Consider the following 26,273-nt stretch of genomic DNA (forward strand, 5'->3'; position numbering starts at 1 on the left):
AGCCTTAATCGACAGGACTCGAGAAACAGCGGCTTGTTTCAGACTGGCTCTGAAACCACAGAGGCAAGAAAGAAGATTCTGAGTGTAAACACTCTGCTTTGCTCCTGCCCCATGTGCTGCTACATTCTGATGAAGGACCCCAAGGAACACAGGGTCTTTCCAGAGTGAGGCATTGTGGGAAAGGTGCCTTTGAAAAGGGCCCACACCACTACTGCTTTGTTGCAGCATCCAGTTTCAGACTTGAGCAGTATACTCCTTTTAAGCTTTAGACAATATCTGCTGTGGCAAAGGAGCTGCAGCAGGACTAGCCTGCCCATCAGCCTCAGTGAGGCAGTCACCTCAGGTGGCAAGCTGGGAACAGCTGGGAGGCCCCCAAGGAGCATGCCACCTGCTGCCGCCTGCACTTCTTGTCTGTGGCTGCCGCCTGGGAAGAGAGGGGGGGCACTGCTGCTGCCACCTGCTCCTCTCCAGCCTCCTTTAGTCTTTCCTGCTGCCTTCAGTGCACCAAGGTTTCCCTGGGCCACCTCCAGTCACCTGAGGCGGTGGGGGTTGTGGGTGGCAGAGGAGACGGGAGCCGCCATTTTCTGTTTTGCTTCAAGTGAGAAAATGTCTTGGGCTGACAATCCCCCAAATCACCTCACCTTGAATGCCTTGATCTAAGGAAGGCGGCTTCCGCAGAGTGAGGCATTCTAGCATGGGCAACACTGGAGGAGCAGCACTGAGCATTTTGCTGAAGCAACCGAGTGGCAGGGGCACTTCAAGCGGACAAAGGAGGAGGGTGGGCAGGTGGGCAAGAGTGCACAATTCTCTCACCCTTCGCATTTTGCCACCTGAGGCAGAAGTCTCAGAGTGGCTAACTGGTGGAGCGGCCCTGTGAGGAAGGCTCTTGAGACAAGGGATGGCTGGAAAGTTCTCAGCCTCATTCCATTCCATTCTATTCAGGCTGAGGACTTTTCAGGGTGCCCATTGTAAATGGGCAACCAATGAGCCTTAAAGTCATTGTTAAAAGCCCCTTGGCGGTTTGCTGGCTAGCGCCATCCGCTTCTTTATCCAGACGCTAAGCAGATTTCATACCCGCCGCTTTCCTTGCATTCACTGGTGAAGAGGCTTTTCCTCCCCTTAGAGCAGCCAGACACCCTTAACTTCACTTTGATGGGTGTCTTTTGTTTAGAGAAGAACCAGAATAGAACAGATGGCCTCTTTTTTCCCTCTTCATTTCAGGACACCACAATTTCACAGGCCTTGAAAAGTGCCTCCACCACCTCCTCTTCACAATCTGAAATGGCAGCCAGAAAGGATCCTTGTGATAGATGTGTGTGTATGCCATATATATACAGTGGTACTTCAGGTTACAAAGACCTCAGGTTACAGATGCTTCAGGTTAGACTCCGCTATCCCACAAGTAGTACCTCGGGTTAAGAATTTTACCTCAGGATGAGGTAAAGGTGCGGTGGCAGCAGAAGGCCCCATTAGCTACAGTGGTACCTCAGGTTAAAAACAGTTTCAGGTTAAGAACGGGCCTCCGGAATGAATTAAGTTTGTAACCAGAGGTACCACTGTACACACATGTTGGCTTTAAATAGTCACTGTGTATATATAAATACTGCCTCCAGTCTTTAGGAATGTCCTGCTGCTGTTAAGACCACAATCAGAAAGAATTTGTTTTATTTCTGTTTGCATTTATGATTGTTTACATTCCTTGAAGCTTTGGTTAAAAAGAAAGAAAGAAAAGAAAGCAAGCCTGGGAAGAAATAATGGTAAAACAGGAAAACATGGATAGCATTTTTAGGTATGCTACATTAAAATGGGATACAGAATGATATGTGCAGAAAACTTAAATGTATCCTTATTGGAAACAGCTGCTCTTGAGTCCTAGAGCTAGAGGAGGCATTGGAGATCACATGTCCAAAGTCCGCTTCGGGGGCCTAATTCGGCCCGCTGGCCGGTTTAATCCCCTGTGGCAGTTTATTTCCTGGGGTAAAATCCTAAAAAAAAACACCTCAACAACTTCAATCCTAAAAAAAGCTCAGCAAATTTGGTTTGCCCTTTGGTCGGCCCTTCACTTCATTAAATCTGGCCCTCTTTGAAAAAAGTTTGGACACCACTGATTGCAAGATCTGCAGGGTAGGGCACAACTACAGTGTCACTGACAGATGGCTATCCAGATTCTGGATACTTAAATACTCCTTCCAAGCTAGATTGTTCCATTCTTAAACAGCTCAAACCATTAAGCTTCTCTTAATATTTCCTACAATCTGCTAAAAGTCTAGACAGGCATTTGCAATGCATTCTATTTCATTAAATTAAACATTAAAAAATATATGCAGAATATTAAAAAATGTACCGAACTTTTAATTAGAGAAAGGATATGTCTAGGAGCAGAATTATATTTTTTGTGATGTTATAACTCCTGTGACTTTACTATCTGTTGAATTTTTGCCTGTTGTGTTGCTGTCAAAAGGCACCAGGAGCCCTGAGAGGGCAGAAAAAAGGGAGTGATCCAAAAAACCAACATCAAAACACTTGGGGAAACTTGGGCAGTGGTATTGGGAAGCTCTGGTGGTCTTGAAAGAAAGATCTGGTTTAAAATAACACAGGAGGTATAATCTCTTGCCTTTAATGCTGTTGCATAATATTATCAGCATTTCATTCATGAGGGAAATTGTGTCTGGTTACGGTGAAAGGGCAGTAAGGGGATTTAATCAGTTGGCATCTTCATTCATTCAGCCTGCTTAACTGCTATTCCCACCATGAACCTGCTGCCCTAGAGAATTGCAGGGTGTGACCTGCAATTCTGTGCCTGCACTTTTTGCAAACTTTCCCCTACTTTGCAAAATCTAGTTTGGAAGATATATTAACATGTGCTGTTTTGCAGGGTAGGGAGGGATGTAGGAAGATCACTAAAACATTATTTTTTAAAAAAATGTAATGGTAATAAGTTTTTATTAGTTTTCAATCACAGTCCAATAACAGCCTCATTATAACAATACTGATTTATAATACAATTATTAATACCAATCATTCAAATACTGAATTATGTAATTTTGTTAATGTGGCCCCCTGCATGCTAGATTTGATGGTTTGATGGTTTTTTTTTATTTCTGCGTTCCAAAATCACCTTAGTTTCAATTGCATTCCTGTCATAATAATAATCCCTTATACAACAACTGCAATATTAGTGACCTATTTGTGTCGACACATTAAATGATTTATAAAACTGCAGGTGAGGAACTCAAACTATATCCTCCTTCCTCTGTGGCAATCATTCTGTCTATGGTGTTTCTTCTTGTCCTTGTAAGATGTCTTTCTTTCCCCCAATTGTTGCTGTTATCTGTCATGCCTTGGGCAGAGCTGATATCCCATTGTTGTTCCAGAAATTTCTGCATTGCTTCGTCTCGCGCTTTGTTGTTTTGCATCCAGAACTTTAACATCAGCTGCAGAAGTCGCTTTGTCTCAGTAAATAAACTGTTGTCATCATTTTTCTTCTCAACCTGGGAAGAAGAGTGGTCTGTCGAACTGCAGATGACTCAGTAAAGAACCTTATCAGTTCCTTGGCAGTTCACAGACTCCTTTCATCCTCCCTTCCAGCTGAAGATATACTTCTAATTAAATTAAATTCCAAGTCCTCTTAGTATTATTCAGTTTACTTCGTAAATAATAAAGGATGGGGAAGAGTCAGATCTAACCATCCATCATAAACCTTTTGCAAAATAGAGCTTCCCTAACCTTTTTCCTTTTATTACACACACAGTTCCGTTTGATGTTATATTCCATATTTATAATCCTATTTCTTCTGTACTCGTTTGTACAAATATAATTTGAACTAACATTCAGAGGAGGGTTGCCGAATCATAAATGTAGAGAAGAAAACTTTAAATAACAAAGCTGTAGGCTCCCCTCCCCCGTCTTTTGCACCAAATGAAATCTTATCTCAAGTTCAAACCTCAAAGTCCTTGCAGTTGGTTTGTTCCGCAGTTTACAATCTCATCTCTTCTAGGATGTGGCTGTACTTTAGTTCAATTAAGCTCTAATTAACAGGAGAATCTCTGCTTCTTAACGGCAGCATAGGAAGGTTTTCGCCAGGTGAAGTGGTTTTGCACTCAAAGCCTCCCTGTCTCCCACATTCCATGCTGGAGCGAGAGCCAGGTACTGAGACAAACTGTGAGTGAAGCCCATTCCTCCTTCCCTGGGGGGAATTTGCAAGGATGACTTATCCTCTGTCATCCTTGTATTTCCTTTGCCAACGATCTCCCGCTGTCGTGGGGGCTGCCTATATTAAGGCAGAGTGGAACCAAAATCACATTATTTAAAAATTCTTTGGAATATAGTATTATTTCTTCTTCACCGAATAGTATTATTTCTTCTTCCCTGAACAGAGTTCAGAAAAGCAATTTGCTGCTAGCAGATGGTGAGTTCAAATGGGTTGGCTCTGTGTATTGTACAATTACACTTTCCCTTTTGTGCACAGATATATGTTTCCTTGATTGTTTCTTGTTTGTGTTTTCATTTTGTTTGTATCATGGAGGGATACTGTGGAGAAAGTGAGCAAGATAGTGCTTTGTTTGCACCCTGGTCATTAGGGAAGAACCAATTTAATGAGAAGCATTACCACCATCCATTTTTAGATTGTGGCAATTTAATTCGGCAGTAGTGTTATCATGGCTCTCTTAAAAGTGCAGGCAGTCTTGATAAATGTGCTTGTCAGTTGCTCTTGAGTAAAAGAGTTAGCTACTTTTTTAAAAAAAGTATTTCTTTAAAAGAAAGCAATCCTCAGTAAAAGATTTGCTTTTGTACATTACTCTATGTCCAGAACCCTCTCTATGGTCCCCAACCTCCTTTGAGGCAGATTACAGATTACGGTAGTTTCTTGCATCTTTACAGATATTATTATGCATAGCTTGCCTGTTTTAGCGCATATATATATATATATATATATGCTTTCGTAGATTTTCACGGGTACAGGAATGCAGGTTTTGGTGTCCTCGGGTGTCTTCCCGTGTAAAAGTTGGGGTGTCTAGGCGACGTTTCGACGAGGTCTCACTCGTCATCTTCAAGTTTCTCGTAGGTTCTTGTCAGCTGGAAGGTTTCCTCCCCGTAGAGGTGAGATATTTGCTTTCGTAGATTTTCACGGGTACAGGAATGCAGGTTTTGGTGTCCTCGGGTGTCTTCCCGTGTAAAAGTTGGGGTGTCTAGGCGACGTTTCGACGAGGTCTCACTCGTCATCTTCAAGTTTCTCGTAGGTTCTTGTCAGCTGGAAGGTTTCCTCCCCGTAGAGGTGAGAAACCTTCCAGCGGGGAGGAAACCTTCCAGCTACGGGGAGGAAACCTTCCAGCTGACAAGAACCTACGAGAAACTTGAAGATGACGAGTGAGACCTCGTCGAAACGTCGCCTAGACACCCCAACTTTTACACGGGAAGACACCCGAGGACACCAAAACCTGCATTCCTGTACCCGTGAAAATCTACGAAAGCAAATATCTCACCTCTACGGGGAGGAAACCTTCCAGCTGACAAGAACCTACGAGAAACTTGAAGATGACGAGTGAGACCTCATCGAAACGTCGCCTAGACACCCCAACTTTTACACGGGAAGACACCCGAGGACACCAAAACCTGCATTCCTGTACCCGTGAAAATCTACGAAAGCAAATATCTCACCTCTACGGGGAGGAAACCTTCCAGCTGACAAGAACCTACGAGAAACTTGAAGATGACGAGTGAGACCTCGTCGAAACGTCGCCTAGACACCCCAACTTTTACACGGGAAGACACCCGAGGACACCAAAACCTGCATATATATATATATATATATATATATCAGACTGTTAGGAGCGTAAGATGAGGTAGGCAATCATTTCTGGCCATTCAGCCATTTCTCTTGTCGTGGAGTTGAAATAAACATGAGAAAAAAGTCCTCAGGCAAAACTCCCCAAGCTCTATTTAGTTGATGGAATTTGAAGCCCTTCCCCCAAGATTACTCTTTAATGACAGTCTTGGATTTGGGATTCAAGGAGAAATCTGGTGTAAAAACAGTCACTCACCAACACCTGTTTTGTCTTACGATTGAATTGTCAGAAATTAACATTCCACAAACTTGTTTCTGCTTGCAAAGCACCCTCTTGGATTGAATCCTATATGTTCAAAAGGGTGGGCTGGGTAGGTGAGGAAAGGAATGTGTGTGTTTGTGCGCTGTGCACCAGACATTGCTTGTCCTGTGTTTAGGCTGTGCAGGAAACTACTTCCATGCATGCTTCCCATTCCCCTTCCTCATCAACAAAACGATTAGAACAGGCAGAGCTAAGACTCTTCAGCATCATAGATGCTTTCCCCCATCTGAACGTATATAACCTCATCCTGGAGACACAAATCTCTCAGCTTAAGATCTGTTTTTACTGTTATTGATAGGTTAGGAAGTGAATGTGGGGTGGTGGGTGCATGCCAGCTAAATAAATCATGCCTAAAAATGTAGATACTTTTAAACCCTCAGGAAAGTAGCAGGCTTTCTCCTCTTTCATTACTCCTCCTGCCATTTATATGAGCACTGTTAAGCTCTTAAGTGGTTATGTGTCCTGGGCATCATGGCCATTTGTAAAGTGACCGCTGGCATCTAAGGAGAAAGAGAATTATTTCCATTGTGGAAAGGCACAATGTGAAAAGTGTGCTCAGATCTAGGCTGATCTAATCTCTAGAATGATCAGATCTAATCTTCATTGCCTGAAATCTCCAAAGCTGGCTTTTATTGCTGTTGTTGGCTTGGGCTCTAGTTTGCCTCTATCTAGTTCCAGCCTTACTGCAGACATTGTGACATCGCCCAGCCCTACTCTAGTTGTACACAATGACTTCTGTGTTCCCTGGAGCATGAGAAGACACATTTAGCTGGTTTGATGGGGCTTGAATATTGCAATGGGAATGGGCAGATTTGTACCAACATTTGCACTTGTTAGGCGTGGGGAAGGCTGCTTCTGCTTATTGATTACTGTGACTGGAGTGCTGCTTCAGGAAAGCTTCATTCATGCCTTTAAAGTTAAAGGAGCTGTAGTGGCTTGCATCAGTGGAAGACCTGGGTTCTGCGCCCTTTCCTCGGTTAGCAAACACTGAATTAATTGCAATGCTTCTCTACCTACCTCACCAGGGTGGTGTGAGGAAAATTTAATGTTTTTGAATCCCTCTCAAATGGGACACATTTTCATAAGTACTATTATTATTATATATGAAACCACAGTGTTACTTAAAAGCCACTTTTAGGAGCTTGCACAATTGTTTTTAAAACCAGCATCAGTGAATACCACTTTGTTTTAGAGTGGTGTTTTTTGTTTTGCTTTTGTTCTAAATGAATGTAATGATCAGTATATAAAAATACAATGTGTGAATAGGCCCTTGAATATATAATTCAGTGCCTCTGGTCAGAGCTGCAACACTACTACACCCAGAACACTATACCACAATGACCAAATACCATAGGAGTTCTATCTCATGCCATTTTAATTTTTCGGTGCATTTTAGTAGGAATATTTACAATTACAATATTTACAATTACACTGCAGTAATTGTAATATTTGTAATACAATATTTACAATTACAATCATCTCAAGCAGGTGAGTAATAGCAGCACTTCCACCCCCGCCCAGATTTGGCTGTGTAGACCCTGCAAATTGGACACCCATCAAATTGAATTTCAAACCAGCATTGACCTACAGCAGCAAACCCTGAACAGCGTGTTCAGAATTACGCTGTTGAAAACTTTGGGGAAAGAAGTAGGGTTGCATTGAATTTATCTGTTACACAAACGTGTTATCTAGAAAAGGAAGTTGCAATGGATAACGCTCCACGAAGCTATACAGTGGTACCATGGGTTACATACGCTTCAGGTTACCGCTAACCCAGAAATAGTACCTCAGGTCAGTGGCGTAGCGTGGGGGTGCAGGGGGGGCCGGCCGCACCGGGCGCAACATCTGGGGGTTAGGGTTAGGGGTGCAAATCCATGGGTTAGGGGGTGCAAATTACTTGCCTTGCCCCGGGTGCTGACAACCCACGCTACGCCACTGCCTCAGGTTAAGAACTTTGCTTCAGGATGAGAACAGAAATTGTGCTCTGGCGGCACGGCAGCAGCAGGAGACCCCATTAGCTAAAGTGGTGCTCCAGGTTAAGAACAGTTTCAGGTTAAGAACGGACCTCCGGAACGAATTAAGTACTTAACCCGAGGTCCACTGTATAATTAAGATGAAATATTCTTATGACAGCATTTCTCCAACTTTGAGACAATCCTCTCAAAGGTAGGGCACAAAAGCCAGAAGAACCAGGGGCTCTTTCCTTACAGCCCTTACAGCAGCAGACCAAAACGGCCATGTCGACTATCAAAGCTGCTGAGAAGCAGGGACATAAGGGAGCTTCTCCATATAGTAGCGTCTCCCTTTCCTGATTTCCCATCTGGTTGCAGGCGGGAGACACTCTAATTCTGGTCTATTTTTAATGACAGTGTTTGATTAGCAACACTCCCATGCACGTGGCAGCGGACTGTGTGTGTGTGTGTGCACCTGGCTGTGAAAGAGATGGCTGTTGCTGGACTGGAAGTGCAGAGTAGGTTTAGGAAAGGGCCAGAGTCCAACAGACGGAGCAGCATTGCCTTGTGACATCGTGCAGGGCCTTTGGTAATGGCTTTACACCTGTGTACTCTCAAGGGCATTGTAAAGTAGGCCCAGGTTTGAATGAAAAGCCTCCACAGAATGATATGGAGTGGCATGCGACTGAGGGTGGATGCATAGTGAATAATTAGAGGTTTTAGATAACAGAAATTGTACATTCTTTAGCATTTATGTGTGGTAATGTAACAGAGGTTGCATAAGGTGCATTTGTACTATTTTACTCACAGAAACCCTCCCCAATAGAATTTTGGCTTCAGAGGGTTACTACTTCCCAGTATTGATCAAGTTGGGCTTGATATACATCAAACCTCATCTGGTGAGTTGCAAATTATTGTTTTCCCCACATGCTAACAATGTTTTCACCATTATGCAAACACAACGCAAATCATTTTATACTAGCTTCAACTGTTTATGCAAAAAAACAACATAAAAATAGAGCATAGGTTCCAAATAGCTGCAATGAAACCTAAATTGATCTGAACTCAGAAGCAGATACAATGCAAACACTGGTGTTTTTCTTTTCATGTTCAAATTTATTTTATTTTCAGTTTGTTCCATTGTGTTCTATTGTGTGCATCCCCCCCCTTTAATGTAAAACGCTCTGCGCATATAGATGTACTAAAAGTAAAATAAAAAAACCTCACTGGCCCGAAAGGCTAATATATTTGTGTTGGTTTTTTTTTGTTAATTGCTATGCTCCTGCTAAAACCATAGAGGCAGAGGAAGTCCTACTTTAATGAAAAACAGCTCATAGTTATGGTTGGCAGGGTGATGCAGCCACCTCTGTCTATTTTGAGTGTCATGAAAGAGCAGCAAATTGTTACTTCGTTTATTGCATTCCTATTGTATATTTCCTTTTGGGGAGTGGCTCTCCTTCCTCAGGTGCCAAGATAACAAGGGCTTTATCTACCTTGACTTGAGGAGGTGTAATTTGCTCTTCTGCCTCAGGCAGCAAAATGCTAGGCATAAGTGCTGCTCACAAATGCGGTGCTGTAAAACTGTAAAGTGGGGCTGGAGAACCTCAAGCCTGGAAGCCAATTCTGGCCCTCCAGTCTTCTCTATGTGGCCCTCAAGATTCCTTCCCGGGCCATAGCCCTCACCAGCCCAATTCTGGACCCCCCTTGAGTGCTTTGCCAGGCTGGCATTTGTCGCTGAACTCTGATAATGCCTCTTGCATTATCAGAGCAGGTTTTGCCTGTGTGTGTGTGTAAAACTAGCCTTCTATGCAAAGGTGAAATGTAAATTCATTACTCCACGCATTTTTCTCTCTTGCCCCATCAACCACTGTCATGTTTCCCCACCCCAGGGTTGTCCAGAAGGGAAATATAACTCTCTGAAAGTTTTTTCTCACCCCTGGTATAAAGGTTTCACCTGCTTTTATCTGCGATTCCCAAGAGCAAGTATAGGGTTGGAAGGAAAACTGAGAGAACTGCACAAAGTCACTGCCCGTCGGGATATTTGTTTACATGGCTCCTGATTAAAAGCTAATCTCTCTGGTCACCAAGAGATGGAGATAGCGATTGCTGGGGACACAAGCAGCCTACACTGGCAAGTAAAAGCTTCGTGCCTGACTTCTCTGTTCTGTGTGCCTGCAGGAGTCAGACTGGTGTCACATTTTCCCAATATCAGGAAGCTACAAAATTTGCTCCTCAAGTGGAATTATTCTCCTCGGTGACCTTATCCACTGCAGCTTAAAAACCACCAACAACAATTTTATTATTGATCTGTTGCCCATCTGACTGGGCTCTTGCCCTCCCAGAACTATCTTCACCTCAGAGGGAAAGAGGCAAAGCTGCAAGTCCCCGTCCATCAGCTCAGCTGGGATTTACTGCCATTTGGCTTCTGCTGCTCCCAAAGCTGCCTCATAGTTGCTCCTCCAAGGAGAGTTTCATATACAGTCAATGAGGGGAGATCTGTACCCTGCACTCTGTCGCACATATATGCCCAGCCCATTTGGGGTGTGTGGGTGAGTGTGTGAACCAGCCTCAAGACTTTAAAGCATACAAATGCTCCTCTCAGCAGTACTCTACCAGTTCACAGGCATGGTCTGATGTCCATTCTGATTTATGGAAAGCATGTGAAGTGTATGCTAACAAAATGTGCACATTTGCTCTGATTTGCCAGCTCCTATGTCTCCATGGCAACACTCAATGCTCTGCATTTTGTGTGTGTGGTATAATGCACAATGAAGTGAATAGGACTCAGGAGATTAACATTCAGTCCCTGATCTTCCTTTGGACCACTATTAAACTTTTCTCAATCAATTCACTGGCTGGTAAGTGCCTAGTCATCACTAGTGGGCTATCAGTAGTATTGCTATGTGAGAAAAGGTTATAACTGCAGCTTGATGTGCTTAAAAGGCAAGGCCATTCAAGTTCTTAAAGAATCCGCTTCAAACATAATTTAAATCAATATGCCCAGACCCCCATACTATAAGTTAACGATGTCAAGAATTTCATTTAGCTTGGTCCACAAACCAGATAAATTGGTTTGGTATCAGGAAGAAGTATTTGGTACTAAAGTGGCTCCAATTGCTTAAGCTTAATTTTTTTTAAAAAAATGATACAGACACTTAATTATTCAGATTTGCTTGCACAAAGCTTACACAGAGGTTAGATTACACCTGGTCTTTAATGAGTGTTCATCCTGATTTGTTTGTGAGATGGGTGGGGTGGGAATAAAGAAAAACAAGCAGTTCTATTGGGATCTTCTTTATTTCCAAGTTCTCTGAAAGGTACTGGCAACTATATCTGCCATCATGAAGCCTTTAATGAATCCTGCAGCATCATCTTCAGGCTAATGACTACAAGTGGTAACACAGTTGTGATACTTAAAGCCATGCACAGCAACTATAATTATTCTGAACATTCAGCCGACTTCAAAATTGGTTTTTGTGTGTTGCTCACATGAGGTGTTTTGACTTCTGCAGGCTCTCAGCCACTGATTCCAGGAGGCTTCTATCATCTTTATCTAAAAGAGAAAGGCCGTCAGATATTAACAACTAGTGGATTTTTTGTTACTGAGCTCATGGAAAATTCTGTTCAGGGTTGTGAGGTCACGAGCTTGTGGCAGGTGTGTACTCCTCCTGAAAGTTTATTTAAGAACAGTGCTTGTACTGGAGGGTGGGTGGGGGGGCTTAGTGAGAGCCACAAGCCCCTCAACATGGCTTTCTTCTGTTTTAGGCAAATAATTCCCCCCCCCCCAATAACCTTCTAAAATCAATAGCTAAAGAGACTTTGACAAAAGTTAAGGGGAACTCGGCCTCTTATAATTTTAACACCATTTAAATTGACACGTATCAGCTGGTGTCAGTATGCACAGATTTTGGAAGGTGAAGTCATGCACATTTGTGAGCTGAAGCAAATCAAAATCAATTACTCCCATATTTCAGCATGTGCTTGTGACTGATGCTATCACACAATCTTATCTGTCTGAAACTTATTACCTAGTGACTCACCATCAGGCAGGCTGTCTATTAAACTTTCTGAATTCCATTCATGCCTACTTCCACAGTAAGTTTCAAGTAGCATGGTAAGTATCATCATGCAGATAGGTAATTTTACTTTTTAGTCTGAAAATATATTCCTGTTTCTTCCAGATGGTGAGAAATTCACACTTCCCAAATATAATACATGAGCCAAAAAAACAGCTATCCTTCAAAATTGGCACTTCCCCAAATTTTGCAGTGCGGTTCTTTAACCAAAAAATGTGTGCCAAAAATGCATATTAGGAAAACTTATAGAAAAAAGCATACAAAGAGTCATTATGTTAGAAGAAATTCCTTGCAAAAAATGTGTGCATCAGTCAAAATTGTACACACAATGTGTGTATTTAGAGAAATGCACATGGAAATGCAGATGAATTGAAACTGATGTGAAGAACTGAAGATAGGACAAATGAGAAATCTGTTCACCCCTAAGTTCCAGAGGTTTAAAAGGTTGGTTGGAGGCAGTTTCACAGGGTGACTTCCAATGAACCATTGTTTTTGCTGAAGTAATGATGCAGACTGCAGGCTGAAGCTGGATGACTTCTCCATTCTCCAGATGATACTGAACTGAAACTGCAGGCTGTTACTGACTCTCATCAGCCTGTTTTGCTGAAGTAGTAGCCACAGATACAAAAATAAAGCTGAGCAGTATCAGCCAAATATAGATCCCTTCTATTGGTGCTGTATCAGTTTCTTTCTGAACATCACTCTCAGCTTTCACTTAAAAAGAACAAGCCAGGGATCCTGACACATGGGGAGGAGAGGAGCAAAGCAAAGGGGCAGAAGGCAGAATAGGCAAGGGCAGGAGATAGGTAGCAAGGACTCCCAACATAGATCACCCGTCCTGTGTGCCACTTATCTCCCCCTCTCTCCCTTCAACCTGCTCTGTGAAATTTTGACTTAATAATCCCCAAAAGGAAAACTGGAGGGCGATGTTATTCAAGTTTTTATTCCCAGCATGATGATCTGGCCCAGGCTAGATCAGGGCTAGTACGAGAAAATACCAGCCTGGGCAGAATTAATTCTTTTAGACACATGTTGGGCTCCTCCAGATATCCTTTTTATTGCACATTCATGATGATTCGTGCTAATGATGCTATCAGAACCATCACATGCAATTTTCCTTTCAATGCTAATTGCTCCAGCCAAAGTTTTGGGGTGGCCATTCTGCTTCATGTCCAATCACATCCTAGGTGAAATCTCATAACTTTTCGTACCACAAATGTTCTCCCTCCACCCTCCTTCTGTTGCATCATAGCCTTTCTGGACAGCAAGAATGCCATAGCAGCATAGAAACATTGCTGAACAATGAAAAAATCCACCACAAATTCACTATTATTGTATGAAGAACATGTTGCAGAGCACACTTGCAATAGAACATCATTCTGGAGGGGGCCTGTCCTGTTTGGCTTTCTCACGCTCAATATAGTTACACTAATAAGCTGGTTCTGTTAACTACGCCAACCTTCACCAAGGAAGGAATTCAACTTACCATACACCGTCAGTGTACAACTGCATTTTTCCCGCCCAAGCTCATTCTCAATCTCTATGGTGTACTCTCCCGTGTCCTTGGCAGTGCAAGTGGGGATCATTAGGGTGCAGACACCACTAGTTGAGTTGTACCAGAACTTGGAATTGGCCGTGATGTTGATTTGACCCTTGTACAACGTAACCACAGGGCGGGGGTTTCCCAGGAAAGCGCAGCTCATGGTGCAATCATGGCCCCGGCGCACGGCATGATTCTTCAGTGGAGTAATGAAACGGGGGGCATGGCGCCAGTCTCGCTCATGATATTCTTTTATCTTGGCATGGAAAAGTTCTGTTGAAGGAATGGCATAATCAATACTGGTTCCAAAGGGGTTTCCTCCTATTCAGATAGCCATGTTTGGCTGTCTGTGCCTCCATGGTATGGTGATACAAACCTCAAATACTTGACATGGCCTTATGACTTTGCTTTCAGGCTATGGACTTCCTCAAAAGCTGCAGGGCATTTATTTGTCACAACTATTCATTTCTTACTGATCTCTTTTATTTACTCATTTAATAAATTTCTATACTGTCCTTCCTGCCAAAGGAACTCAGGGCAGCAAACATACAAACAATTAAGCAATGGATGGATCTGAAATCAATTCCAATACAGATGCAGAGTGGAAAAAGATCTCTACCTAAAAGGCTTGCTGAAATAATAAATGACATTGGAAAGAGGGGTTGGAACAACTGAAGACAACTCAACTCAGTCTCACTTTTAGCAACTGAGATACTTGGGCCAGAAAACAATAGTTCCAAAACTCCATAGACATGTGGACATTTGGGTATGAATCAAACTGTCTTCTGTTGTTCTAACCCTATTCTCCAATGCCTATTTATCCCTGAATGCACCCCCCTATTTTTTTGGAAGGCCATTGAATTCAATGGCTAACTTTCTCCAAGGTAGTTCTGGTAAACTTAATTTTGCATGGGATTAAGTGGAAGAAGTTTTTCTTCATTTGTACATTGATGTGACTATGTCACAGTATTTTTAAGTGGTCCTAGGCCTCATTCTTGCAGCATTTGTACAACAGAAATGGGAGGCATGATGTCGTTTGCTTGGGTATTTGCTGACCTGCAATGCGCTTGAGTTGTCAGCATATACATTATATATAGCTCTTTTGGAAGGAGGTTTTCCTGAACACAGCTAACAGCTATCATTAAGATAGATTAACTAGTGTGGTTCAGTGACATGGGAGGCACACAAGATATAATTAATATATTAATGGAATTTGCTAAGCTGCTGGCTTAGATGGTTTTAAAAGATTAGGCAAACAAATGGAGGGTAGGCCTATGAATGTTGTTAGCTATAATAGCTGTGTGGAGCTTTCAGGTTTAGGGACAGTGTCTGTGAACCTCAGTTGATAGGGAGTAAAGTGGGTAAGAGGTGTCATGTTCATGTACTACAAATGGGCTTCTTGGAAACATCTGTCCAGCCCTTGTGGGGGAAAGAATGCTGGACTAGATGGGTCTACAGAGATGCTGTAGCTCTGCATGAGACATATGCAAGAAAGAGCTGGAAGTGCTATTTAAAATAGGGAAGTTGCTCTCCAGACAAAAGGCTGCTTGGCTGGGTCATAGCTGTCTATGACTTAAGAGGAATGGGGCAACTTTAAGGACTTTTGCTCATGTGCCTATATAGCAGCTAGCTCTGCAGTTCACTTATTTTCAGTGCCCAGGGAGGGTTTCCATGGAAAAACTTTTGTGCTTGCACCTATAAGGTGCTGTGGCTACCTGGAATGCATGACAGCACCTATGTAGAATCTTATTCTACATACTGAAATGGAGGAGAACTTCCTGGGGAAAAATAACCCTCGTGGCAACACTTCTACTTTCAACTCTCTGTCCATTTCCAGCTTCAGAAAGCAGGGCAAAATTGCAAACTGAGCCTCAATCTGCTGAGACACAACAAAAACACTATTTGGCTACTTATGCAGACATAGATGCTTACCTTTGTCTTTGTTGATATGCCAGGAATCCTTTGAATCTAGAGGATCACTGTCACCAACTTCATTGCGGGCAATAACCCGGAAGAAATATTTCCTGCCAGGAAGCAGGCCCGTGACAGTGTACTTGTTGCTGTAAACTTTCTCTGCGGCCGTGAACCAGGTGGCTGTGCTAGTGTCGCGTTTCAAGATGACGTAATGGGCACCTCCATCCTCTTTTATGTCTGGAGAGTGATCCCATTTCAGTGACACAGTGTTTGGCACCTCTTCATACAGGTTCAGGTTAGTAGGAGGCCTTGGGAAATCTAAGGCAGAAATACTGAGTATGAACCAGTGTTTCATCTTTCTCCGTTTACGGTCTTCTATCATTTATTTGGAGGGCAGCATATCCCTCTGGAATGATAGTGTCATGCTATTTCAGCATACCCATGATGGTCTTAAGCTTGAAAAGCTAAACTAAGAATGGCAAACATTGCCTGTACTCTGTGATCTGGCAAATCAACTGCCTGCATTAGAACCTCTTCTCAAATTGTTGTTCGCTCAGCAATTGTCAAGAGGCTGGCATTCATTCCTCATCTAGTTTCACAGGCTCGCCCCACCCCAAGCCCTTACCGCACACTCTTGTACCTGTCACTCGCACATGAATGTCGTAGTGGGCTTCTCCATAGTCATTGTGGAGTACAATACGGTAGAGTCCAGTATCCATGCGTTTGGTGCTGCTGATGAGGAACTGGGAGTGGTTCTTGCCTTTCGTGATGCTCTCTCTTCCCCTTGTGGTATTACCATCCTTTTGCCACACCACACTTGGTGGAGGGGAACCCTGCCAGAAGCAAAACTTGCTGAATATGTCAAACCTAAGCAGGAGACATAGCTTTTGCCATTTGCTCTTCACCCTGGCCTTTAATCTGACTCTGTTTCACCTGTTGTGGGTGGTGCATTTGATTTTTACTACTTACTTACTTACTTAATTAATTAATTACTACTGTAGCTGCTAAGGCAAGGAGCAGATTAAAGGAATGGGGAAGAAATGGGCAGGAGAAACCATGGCTGATGCTTCGTCTCTCAAGTAATGGTTAGCTTTAGGTTCTCCAGATGTTGTAGGACTCCAACTCCCATCAGTCCCAACCAACATGACCTGTGGGCAGGGATGATGGAAGATGGAGTCTGACAACACACGGAGGGCACCATGAAGGGCTACCCCAGACTTCAAGGGAACAAGGCAACTCTCTCGGTTGCAAGCAGTCAACCCTAAAAGCTGTAGGAAGGTGGGAACTCTTGAGACAGTGGCAAAAAAATGGGCATGGGAAGCAATGGAAGGAGATAGCTTTTTTTGCTAAGTTATTTATTCCAGTCCCGTGATTCTGTAAGCACTGGCAACAGCTGAAAGATGTGCATGCATGCACACAAACCCGGACAACTAGACATAAAATCACCCAGAATTAAACCTGAGAATCTTAATGAACCCGCATTCAATAAGCCACTCTTCTTAGCAGCACTGCCTGATCCCCCTTGATAAAGCTTCATGGCACAGATTTGAGCAGAGAGGAGGAGATTATAGGGTTTGCAAAGCCCTGATTAGTCTGGCATCCCAATCAGTATTATTCTGCATTACTGTGAGTACTTTAACAGAGAAGCATACATGTTTCAAATGCTACCTCTCTCCTAGTCCTACCTAATTATTCCTAGTCTGGGAAGGTTGCCTATGTGATCTCTTAGGGGCAAAGTATACTTCTGATCGTGTTTTATGTATCTGATATTTGCTTTGTTTTAAAACCTTTTTCTCCATGAAAAACTGGAGGCCCTTTTAGAAGGTTATAAAAGATTTAATAAGAATTATATTAATGTTTTAGACACTGTTCAGACATCAATGAGATGAACAAGATTGGTGAGCAAAGAGGAAGTGCAATTAAAGAAATAAGGAAATTCTTGGGGCCATAACTTCCTGTTACTGGAAGTCTAGAGCAAACATAACTGATCTGGCAAGGAAATAGATTATTATTACTGATTATGTATGATTACAGATTACATACAGAAACTACAGCACATAAACAGAATACCCAAACAAAAACACAAGCACATCAGAAACTTAAGCCAAACAATGAAAATAAACAAATTCCTTCCAGTAGCACTTTAGAGACCAACTAAGTTTGTTATTGGTATGAGCTTTCGTGCGCATGCACACTTCTTCAGATTCACTGTTTTTGTTTCAGTGTATCTGAAAAAGTGTGCATGCACACAAAAGCTCATACTAATAACAAACTTAGTTGGTCTCTAAGGTGCTACTGGAAGGAATTTTAAAACATTGTTTTGACTGTGGCAGACCAACACGGCTACCTACCTGTAATGAAAATAAAATTAAGCAATCAAATTAAATGCCAAAAGTGTGGCATACTTTACCTAGCACCTAAGAGATAACAAGGAAGGAATATCAATGTCATTATGATTATTGCTCCAGCAAACTTGGCACTGGGTAAAGTTGCCTAATGTTGCTGTTTACTTAGGTCAAGGTGCCCTGAGTACTACGGCATATGAGTTTATTAAATAGAATCAATAAACTAAACTTGCAATCTAATCAAAACACAGGTCCTTGCTCTTGAAATCTTATAATACAGACATAGATAGAGTGAGTCACACCCACACCATACATTTAAAGCACATGGCTTTCCCCCAGAGCATCCTGGGATCTGCGGTTTGTTATGGGTGCTGGAAAGCTCTACCAGTGAAAGGGCCATTGCAAGTGGGATATAAAAAGCATTCATTGCAATTTTAAGGCACGAGTTCCCTGATGGAATAGCAAGAGCAGCTTACAGTGAAAGAGGCATGAATGCAGAGGGCAGTCCCAGCGCGAACAACCATGTGACTCTTCAGCCTGGCACTCAGATCAAACTTCGGAGCAGCTATAAGACACACCGGGACAACAACAGAGAAAGATGGGTGGGGGCGAGTAGTTAAAACTATTAATCAGAAAACACACATTTCCCTGTTACCTATATTGTCACTTTGGCTCTGTACAGTTAAATTTACAGTGGGACCTCGGGTTACGAACTTAATTTGTTCCAGAGATCCGTTCTTAACCCGAAACTGTTTTTAACCACTAATGGGGCCTCCCGCTGCCGCCGTGCCGCCGTTCTCATCCTGGGGGGGGGGGCAAAGTTCTCAACCCGCAAAGTTCTCAACCCACAAAACATACACCAGATGATCTTGCTAGCATTCCTTCCACTTTGGGGAAAGGGAGCACAAGGCAAACACAGTCCCCATGAAATTGGAGTCTATGCACACTGACTTACCTGGAGGGGGCATGGCCAGAACTCCATCCTTTAACTCAATTGGCTCTCCCACTCCAGCTTCATTCACGGCTCGAATCCGGAAGAAGTATTTCTGCCTCTCCTGCAGTCCTCCCACTGTATAGTTGGTGCCAGAAATTGGGATCTTGGTGCACTTGGACCATTCCTTGGTGTCTTCAGCTCGCATCTCCAGGATGTATCCTGACGGCGGATCACCTTCCTCCGGCTGCTGCCAGGCCAAGGAAATGCTGGAGTTGGAAGAATCGGCTACATGCAAACCTCTCACCAGTCCAGGAGGCTCTGGGACAAATAGCAAAACATCCACTTTAAAGGCACCGCTGCATATACCATTTTAAACACATTTGCTCTGCCCTGGTTGCAACATTCAGTCCCAGCCTTCCAACTGTGAGCAATGGATGCTTTGGCACCTTAAAGACTAATCATGTGTTGCTGCCTGCATTTATTTAACAATTATTTATTAGATTTATATACCACCTTTCATCACAAGATCTCAGGGTGGTTCACAGGATATAATACAAGGTAAAACACAAGAAAGAAGTTAAGACAAAAACGCAAAAACAATACCCTCCCCTTCCCACAATGTTTTTCGATGCTGGTGATTCCTGAGACTTTGTGCATCCTTACAATTCTGGATTCTTCTTTTCTAAAATTCAGATATAGCTCAATTGGATCATCTTCTTTAGTTATAGGACATCTGATGAAGGCTATCCATGTGGGTGCGTGCATGCGCATGGGCTATTGGCTCCAAGAGAAGTCTTTTTTCCCCAAGCCAAATTGCACTGGTGGGGCAGCTTAGATTAGACTGAATGTGTGACTGTGGAAAAGAGAGAACATGTCTGAGCACATGTGTGCACAATTTTATGGAACAGATCGGTGTTTTTTAAACAGTGGGTTGGGATCCACCAGTGGGCCTTGGGCCACTTTTGGGTGGGCCTCAGTGCCAAAACCGGCTTGCCCCATGCCTTCTCACTTTCCTATCCCATCCCATAGCTGTTCCATAGCCTTTGGGTTGGACCAGGGCAAGCTCTGGTTAGGCCTTTGATGCTAAATAAAGGTGGCCAGGAGACAGAAAAGTTTGGGGGTAAGGTGGTCAACCTCCTTACTCTGATACAAAAGCACCAGAGGAGGTGTTAAAGGAAATGGGAAAGTGACACAGAAGGTTGATAATAATAATCAGGGGAAAGAAAGGAAAGGGAGGAAAAAGAAGTCCTGTTTAGAAGACAGAACTGAATGTAAAAGGACCAGGGAGGAGGGATGAAAGAAACTGGCAGTAGGTTGTGGTGGGTGAAAGGAACATGGAAGACGAAATTGCAGGAGATGGGTAAAAATTACTTTGAGACATGCGAGGTTGGGAAGGGAAACCATAAAACAAGAAGTCTTCACTTACAGCCTCTGAATCAGCAAATTCTGCCCAAAATACTGAGACTGAGTCACAATACCACCAGAGCAAATGTTTGTACTTAGCTTGCCGAAACCTGGGCTGTGACACTCCTTGTCACAATGAAAAGCCATGGCGAAGAATTTAGCAATTTTCAAAGATGGATCAGATATCAGTAATTGCCAGCTGATTATATACCAAACTCTTCCTCTGTCTGCCACCATTTTGTGACTGACTGCCCGTGAACCACCATTTTGAAATGCATAGGCTTCAATAATGACCAGCCATTTCAAGCGGGCAGAAATTAGGTTTAATAGATAGTACATGGAAGATCATGGTCCTAATCCATGATATATGTTGGTCTAATAATACATAAACAAATAGCAGCAGCTGTGCCTGCTCAGTATTATTTGAAAAAGGGCCACCTTGCTACCTGCTGAAATTGTTATTGAAACTGGTTATGGAAACAAATAGCCAGATAGGGAACGGTTGTTGCAGGAGTCTACCCTGTTTCACTGCATACACAGCAAACCTCTTGTTTTTTAAACATATTTATGGAACACTAGAAACAGATCAATGTTAGGGACATACTGATGGGATCTCTTGCCACAACTGAGTTTGAAGCACTGCTAGGTTGCCCAGGCCCCGCTCGGTTCACAGCTATGACACGGAATTCATATTCTGTATCTTCCAATAAGCCATCCACTTTGCATTTCGTATCTAAAGAGAATGCAGAAGAACACAGGTATCATAATTACTAGAGAGGAGGTGTTTTCCAGACAGAAGAATGTTCAAGTGATCATCGCCCTTTAGGACTCAAGGGGGACACGATGTTTCTCATTTTATATAACTGGGGCATCTTGCAGCTTTTTGCTGCCACCTTCTGGCCACGAACACAGCTTCCAGCCGACAAAGAGAAGTCTGCAGTAGTTTCATACTTGGAGCACTTCCGCACCACAGACTTCCAAGCAAATGCAATGGTAACAAAAGCAGCAAATACAGAGCAGTTGTGCACATAAGAGTCATATTATAAACAAAACAGGAGCAAATTCAGGAACACAGTAATTGTACACTGTATTTATTCGCCCAACTATTTTAATGCTGCCGTTTGGTTTCAAGGGACCTCCAAGACAGATTATTAAGCAGAACAACATCATTGGCAAATGAACAATGCCCTCTTCACTTCAGTAACATCCCAAGTGCCGTTAAGTTAGTTTGCATATCTGTATTTAGCTTAGACACATTCTGGATTTCCAAATGGGTAACAGAAGAAGAAAAGAACTTCAGCTAACCAAGGCCATGCCCTCTTTTGGGAACAGAGGACAAATCAGGTAGTGAGATCAACAGTCAGGTGGTTTCCAAGACCAATTGTGTGGCTCAGTTACCATTCGAAAGTTAAGATGAAATGGTTAACTGTGAGCCATCTGTAAAAATGGAAGTGTGATTGGACAGAGTAAATGTATATACAGGAGATGACCATTTTGCACGAGGGGTTATGTTCCCGACCCCCATGTGCTTCAGTGGGGCATGCATAAGTGTGCCCCCCATTATGCCCCCATTTACCCCTCTTCCTGGTCCAAAAAGACCTGCATGTTGACAATGACACATCATTTGGACATGCCTACAATGGCCGCTGCCTGTATTTGGTGAAGGTGGTATCTACTGGCAGGTGCTTTGCACTTAGTAAAAACATAATAGACAGGTATTCTGAGTCCCTGGATTGTGCTCCAGGTTGTGTTTATACTGAACTACATGAATCTTGGTCTGACTGAGCAAGGCCATTTTTTTTACACTTTGTTCTCTAGAGACTAATATACCACATCTTGCTTTACATTCTTGAAAGTTGCAATGTGTGTGTGTGTGTAATTATATTTAGCAGTGTGTGTGTGTGTGTGTGTGTGTGTGTCAGTTGGGATAAATTTCTGACCTTGAATGAGTTCTTTGGACACTGGGACCCAAAGGTTGCTGCCTTTCTTCCTCCTTTCCACAACATACCCCATTACTGGAGAGCCACCATCTTTAACTGGAGGACTCCAGGTAATAGTAATCGCGTCTTTGGTAACATCAGTAACTTGAGGCTGAGATGCCTGACCCGGGGGATCTGAAAAGAATTTGAGGACAGAGGAAATCAGAACTACAGTGGAAGCCTTTTCTTTCTTAGCTGCTTTTCTATGAAATTATAATCAAGGCAAGAGTCACTTCTGTTCCCGCCAATTTTGCCTCTGTGCCTATACCCGCCCATTACTTCTGGCCATGGCGACCACTGGTACACAGTCCCCAGAAAGTTGTCAATAAGGCTTTCAGGCTGAAAAAAGGGTTCTTACCCCACCAAGGGGAGTTCTAGAAATTGAAGTGACTCAGGCAAGACCATCTCTACCCAGTAAGTCTGAACATACTATCCCATGATATACAGACCAGATACAGCATTAAGTAGATAAAGGGGACGTGATTGAAGTTAAATCAACTCCATGAATTGACTAAGATGCTAAAACTCAACATGATTTCTGCCCCAGGTAAACATTCCTTCCTGACCAATGCAATGACTTGGATTTTGACCAAAACCGAAACCTGCGAATTGAGCCTTCATAAGAGAATGTTTTACTAGTTCTCTTCATGTGCTACCTTATCTTAAGATAAGGCCAGCAGCAGTCTAAAAAAAAAAAAACCCACTGGACAATGGCAAACGTCATCATTCAATGCTCTAAGAATGCAACCAGATGGCAATCTTATCTAACAGAATCAGGCTTACTTACCAATAGGATCCCCAGCGAAGATTTCTTCCGACTCTAGTGGCTCACTCACACCCTCAGAGTTGACAGCCAGGATCCGAAACTGATAGGGTTTCCCCTCTTCTACTTTATCTGTGGCAAAAGTGGTGTGTTTGCTGTCAATCTCTCCAATCTTGGTCCAGGATTTCTTCCCAACCATCTTCCGCTCAATAATGAAGTGGGTCACCTGCTTGCCCCCATTGTCCTTGGGTGCTTTCCACTTCATTTTGACACACTTCCCAGTCTTCTCCAGGAATTCAACTTTCCCTTGTGGTGGTTTTGGTTTGTCTGAAGCACACAGAGAAATTACAAAGAGAGTGGCAAAGTGATAAGTTTGGAACTCATCAAGCCTTTTTGAGAGGTGTTTGACAAGCCTGGCCTCATATTCAAAGCAGCCTAAGTCACTTTACTAATTTCATCTACCAGCAGAAACTAAAGAACCCTGCTACTCTATGGTCCTCAAAAACAGCCACCTGATGATCCTTGAAAAACTAGGAATCAGGAACGCATATCAAGGTCCCGTCACCTGTTCTATGACACTGTAGCAAATTTCTGAAACTGGACCTCCAATTCCTGAAGAGTAAGCATGGGTACAGTGAGTGTGGTTAACTCTAAAATAATGGACAAAAATGAAACTCAGCAAAAGCAGAGTTAAGGCCTACTACACACACTTGAGACTAAGCCCCTCTGAAACAGTAGGGTTTTATTTCCAGGCAGAAGAACACAAGATCAGGATGTGACAGGCAACTGTCCTTTTAGTGCAGGAAGATTCAGTTCCTTACTTTTTGTCTACCCTTTAAGATACCAAAGTGTGATCACACACATACTTACTTTGGACTAAGCCCCATGGTCAGCGCTACAATCCTAAGTACACTTACTAGGAAGCACCTCCCATTGAGCTCAATGGGACTTCCTCCTGAGAAAATATGTTTAGGATTATAGCCTAAATATGCTTCAGATTGTACTGTGAACTGCCCTAGAGGATTATCCCAGGACCTACCAATAACATTGAGGTGCAGTTGAGCAGTGGCTGTTCCACAATCACTTTTCAGCCTCAGCAAGATTGCACCGCTGTCTTCCCTCACACAGTTCTTGATTGTGAGCAATGCTTGGTCATTGGTCCTTTCGAATTCTATTCTGTCTTCTTCGGTCACCTCAATGCCATCCTTGAACCAGGTGACTTTGGGCAGGGGCTTGGCCCTGAATGGTACTTTGATGTTGGCTGTCTGCCCTGCTTTCACCGTCACTGGGTGAGCAGCTAAAGCTTCCAGCACAGATGGATCAATAAAAGGGGGATCTGGAGTGGGGAGAGAATGGAAGAATAGGTCTGAAAACTGCAGTCAAAAAGACACGTTAGCAACATTCATACACTTTTATGCCTCATTGTATGGTCTTCACCAATGACAGTTTAAGTCCCTGCAGCCATACATTCCATTAGCCATAGAATTCCAAGTTTAAGGTGGCCTCAGCAGAGATGTGATACATGTACATATACATACACAGACACACAGCCATATGATTTGGGTGTGAAACACCCTAAATTCCTGGGTCCAATAAAAGTTAGAATTAATCAAGGTTTGGGGAGTTAACTGTGCCTGAACCCTTGGATTCAGAAATGCAAGTCTAGATTCTCAGGAAGCCAACCACTACATTTGGTGTCTTTCTACACACTTGCAGAACTGCAATACACTCACAGCCCTGGTCATAACATCAGGTTGATGTCTGGATGCCCTGTGTGTTACTGAAATTAAGGCCTAGGGCAGGAAGAGGGAGTGGTCAAAGGAAACGGACAAGCTGAAATTACATGGGTGGGGGTGGGGGGGACAGGAGTACTGTACCTGCAATACTGACAGTGGCCTCACTCTCTGCCCCTTTTGCTCTGAAGGTGTACTTTCCTTCAGTGTCCTCTCCCAACTTGTCAATGATCAGCTTGTGGACAGCCCCTTGCTTGACAATTTGGATTCCTCTCATATCTGTAATCTAAAGGAAAGGTTAAAAAGAAAGGTCCTGTTAAAAGTTCAAACGGCAAACAGGAACTCGCATGCTAGTTTAATAGGTAAGAGTCAAGTTCTAAAGCTTCTAAAGGAAGCCTTTTCCCTTTTAAGCAGAGATTGGATGGCCATCTGTCATGGATGCTTGACCTTTACACTTCTATTATGCTATGACATATAAGGGATGTGCTTTTGTGTCTGTATGCATGCACATGGATTTGCTGTGCTGCAATAGCTGTTCTACCATTGTTGTCTTCATTTAATTTCTTTTTTTTTAAAGGGACACACCTGTACTCCAGCATGGTAGGAGGAGAGTGCACAGCCTTCAAATAACCAAATAAAACCTAACAACAACGGAAGATTCAAATGTTTATCACAGCTATAGAGGAAAGCATTGCAAGTGTCTGCCACTTTTAAAGAAAGTAAAATAAGTATGGGTGTGACATAGCAGAAGGGGACTCAAGAGCGTATTTTTCAAAATTCCCTTGAGCCACAATATGCTGTGGCATCGGGAGGGGAGGGAATAGGCAGTCGGTGCATTGACCCCTGCACAATCACATTCTATAAAGCAATGACATCAAAGATGGAGAATCACATTTTCCTAGGTAGTCACAGGGAGGGATCCAGCATTGCATTCTTCTGATCATTCCATCAGTACAAGCATTTCGGCTTGCCAGACAGAATACTCCCTCCCCAAGTTTTCTCCCAACCACTCGGGGTCAGTTTCAAGAGGGGCGCATTGGGGAGGAGAGAGGGGACGCCCCATTGCATAAGCAAGTTGCTTTCACAATGGGGCGTCCCCTCTCTCCTCCCCAATGCGCTTTCTGCAGGACTTCCACTGGCAAGACTCAGTAGTTGAATCCCGCCTGCAGTCACTTTATTTACAAAACATACCACATCTACTATTGACAAAATGCAATATCCCTGCATGAGAAATATCAGAAGGAAAGACAGTTGGGACTACAAAACACAATTGTCTGCAACTGCCAAGGCCAGCCTTAGTTTGTTCACTGGCCAAGGACAAAATGATGAAGTGACTAGCTTCCTGTGGACAAAATGATGAAGTGACTAGCTTCCTGTGGACAAAATGATGAAGTGACTAGCTTCCTGTGATTAGCTTCCTTGGTCTCTTCCATACTCCCATCTTCCTATGACTGATATGTTAATGAGAAAATGGCTGCTAATTCTTCTGTGGCTCTACAAACGGTCACATCAATTAACTGGCGTAG

General features: G+C 43.1%; 2 protein-coding genes and 1 long non-coding RNA gene across 4 annotated transcripts in view; 2 read left to right on the forward strand and 1 right to left on the reverse strand.

The window, feature by feature from the left end:
• TMEM86A (transmembrane protein 86A) overlaps window positions 1-4,795 on the forward strand; it is a 37,646-nt gene extending 32,851 nt beyond the window's left edge. Inside the window, exon 4 of one of the 2 annotated variants that reach the window (XR_014166483.1) lies at window positions 16-4,795. The gene's annotated coding sequence lies outside the window, so the exon portion shown is untranslated. The remainder of the gene's footprint in view (window positions 1-15) is intronic. The other variant, XR_014166484.1, reaches the window with a different exon arrangement.
• Window positions 4,796-11,254: 6,459 nt separating this feature from the next.
• IGSF22 (immunoglobulin superfamily member 22) overlaps window positions 11,255-26,273 on the reverse strand; it is a 38,390-nt gene continuing 23,371 nt past the window's right edge. The window contains exons 13-23 of the mRNA XM_081903536.1: window positions 24,892-25,033; window positions 24,054-24,350; window positions 23,039-23,341; window positions 22,213-22,386; window positions 20,877-21,005; window positions 18,890-19,186; window positions 18,411-18,499; window positions 16,230-16,422; window positions 15,608-15,907; window positions 13,622-13,948; window positions 11,255-11,612 (exon numbers count right to left, since the gene is read on the reverse strand). Coding sequence (XP_081759662.1) covers window positions 11,545-11,612; window positions 13,622-13,948; window positions 15,608-15,907; window positions 16,230-16,422; window positions 18,411-18,499; window positions 18,890-19,186; window positions 20,877-21,005; window positions 22,213-22,386; window positions 23,039-23,341; window positions 24,054-24,350; window positions 24,892-25,033 — 2,319 coding nt within the window. The 3' untranslated portion in view covers window positions 11,255-11,544. The remainder of the gene's footprint in view (window positions 11,613-13,621; window positions 13,949-15,607; window positions 15,908-16,229; window positions 16,423-18,410; window positions 18,500-18,889; window positions 19,187-20,876; window positions 21,006-22,212; window positions 22,387-23,038; window positions 23,342-24,053; window positions 24,351-24,891; window positions 25,034-26,273) is intronic.
• LOC309366291 lies at window positions 11,575-12,795 on the forward strand. The gene is made up of 2 exons (XR_014166627.1): window positions 11,575-11,714; window positions 12,241-12,795. It is a non-coding gene; the product is annotated as an uncharacterized lncRNA (long non-coding RNA).

Source organism: Podarcis melisellensis (genome assembly GCF_964234715.1).
Source record: "Podarcis melisellensis genome assembly, chromosome: 1".
In the NCBI taxonomy this organism is placed as follows: domain Eukaryota; kingdom Metazoa; phylum Chordata; class Lepidosauria; order Squamata; family Lacertidae; genus Podarcis; species Podarcis melisellensis.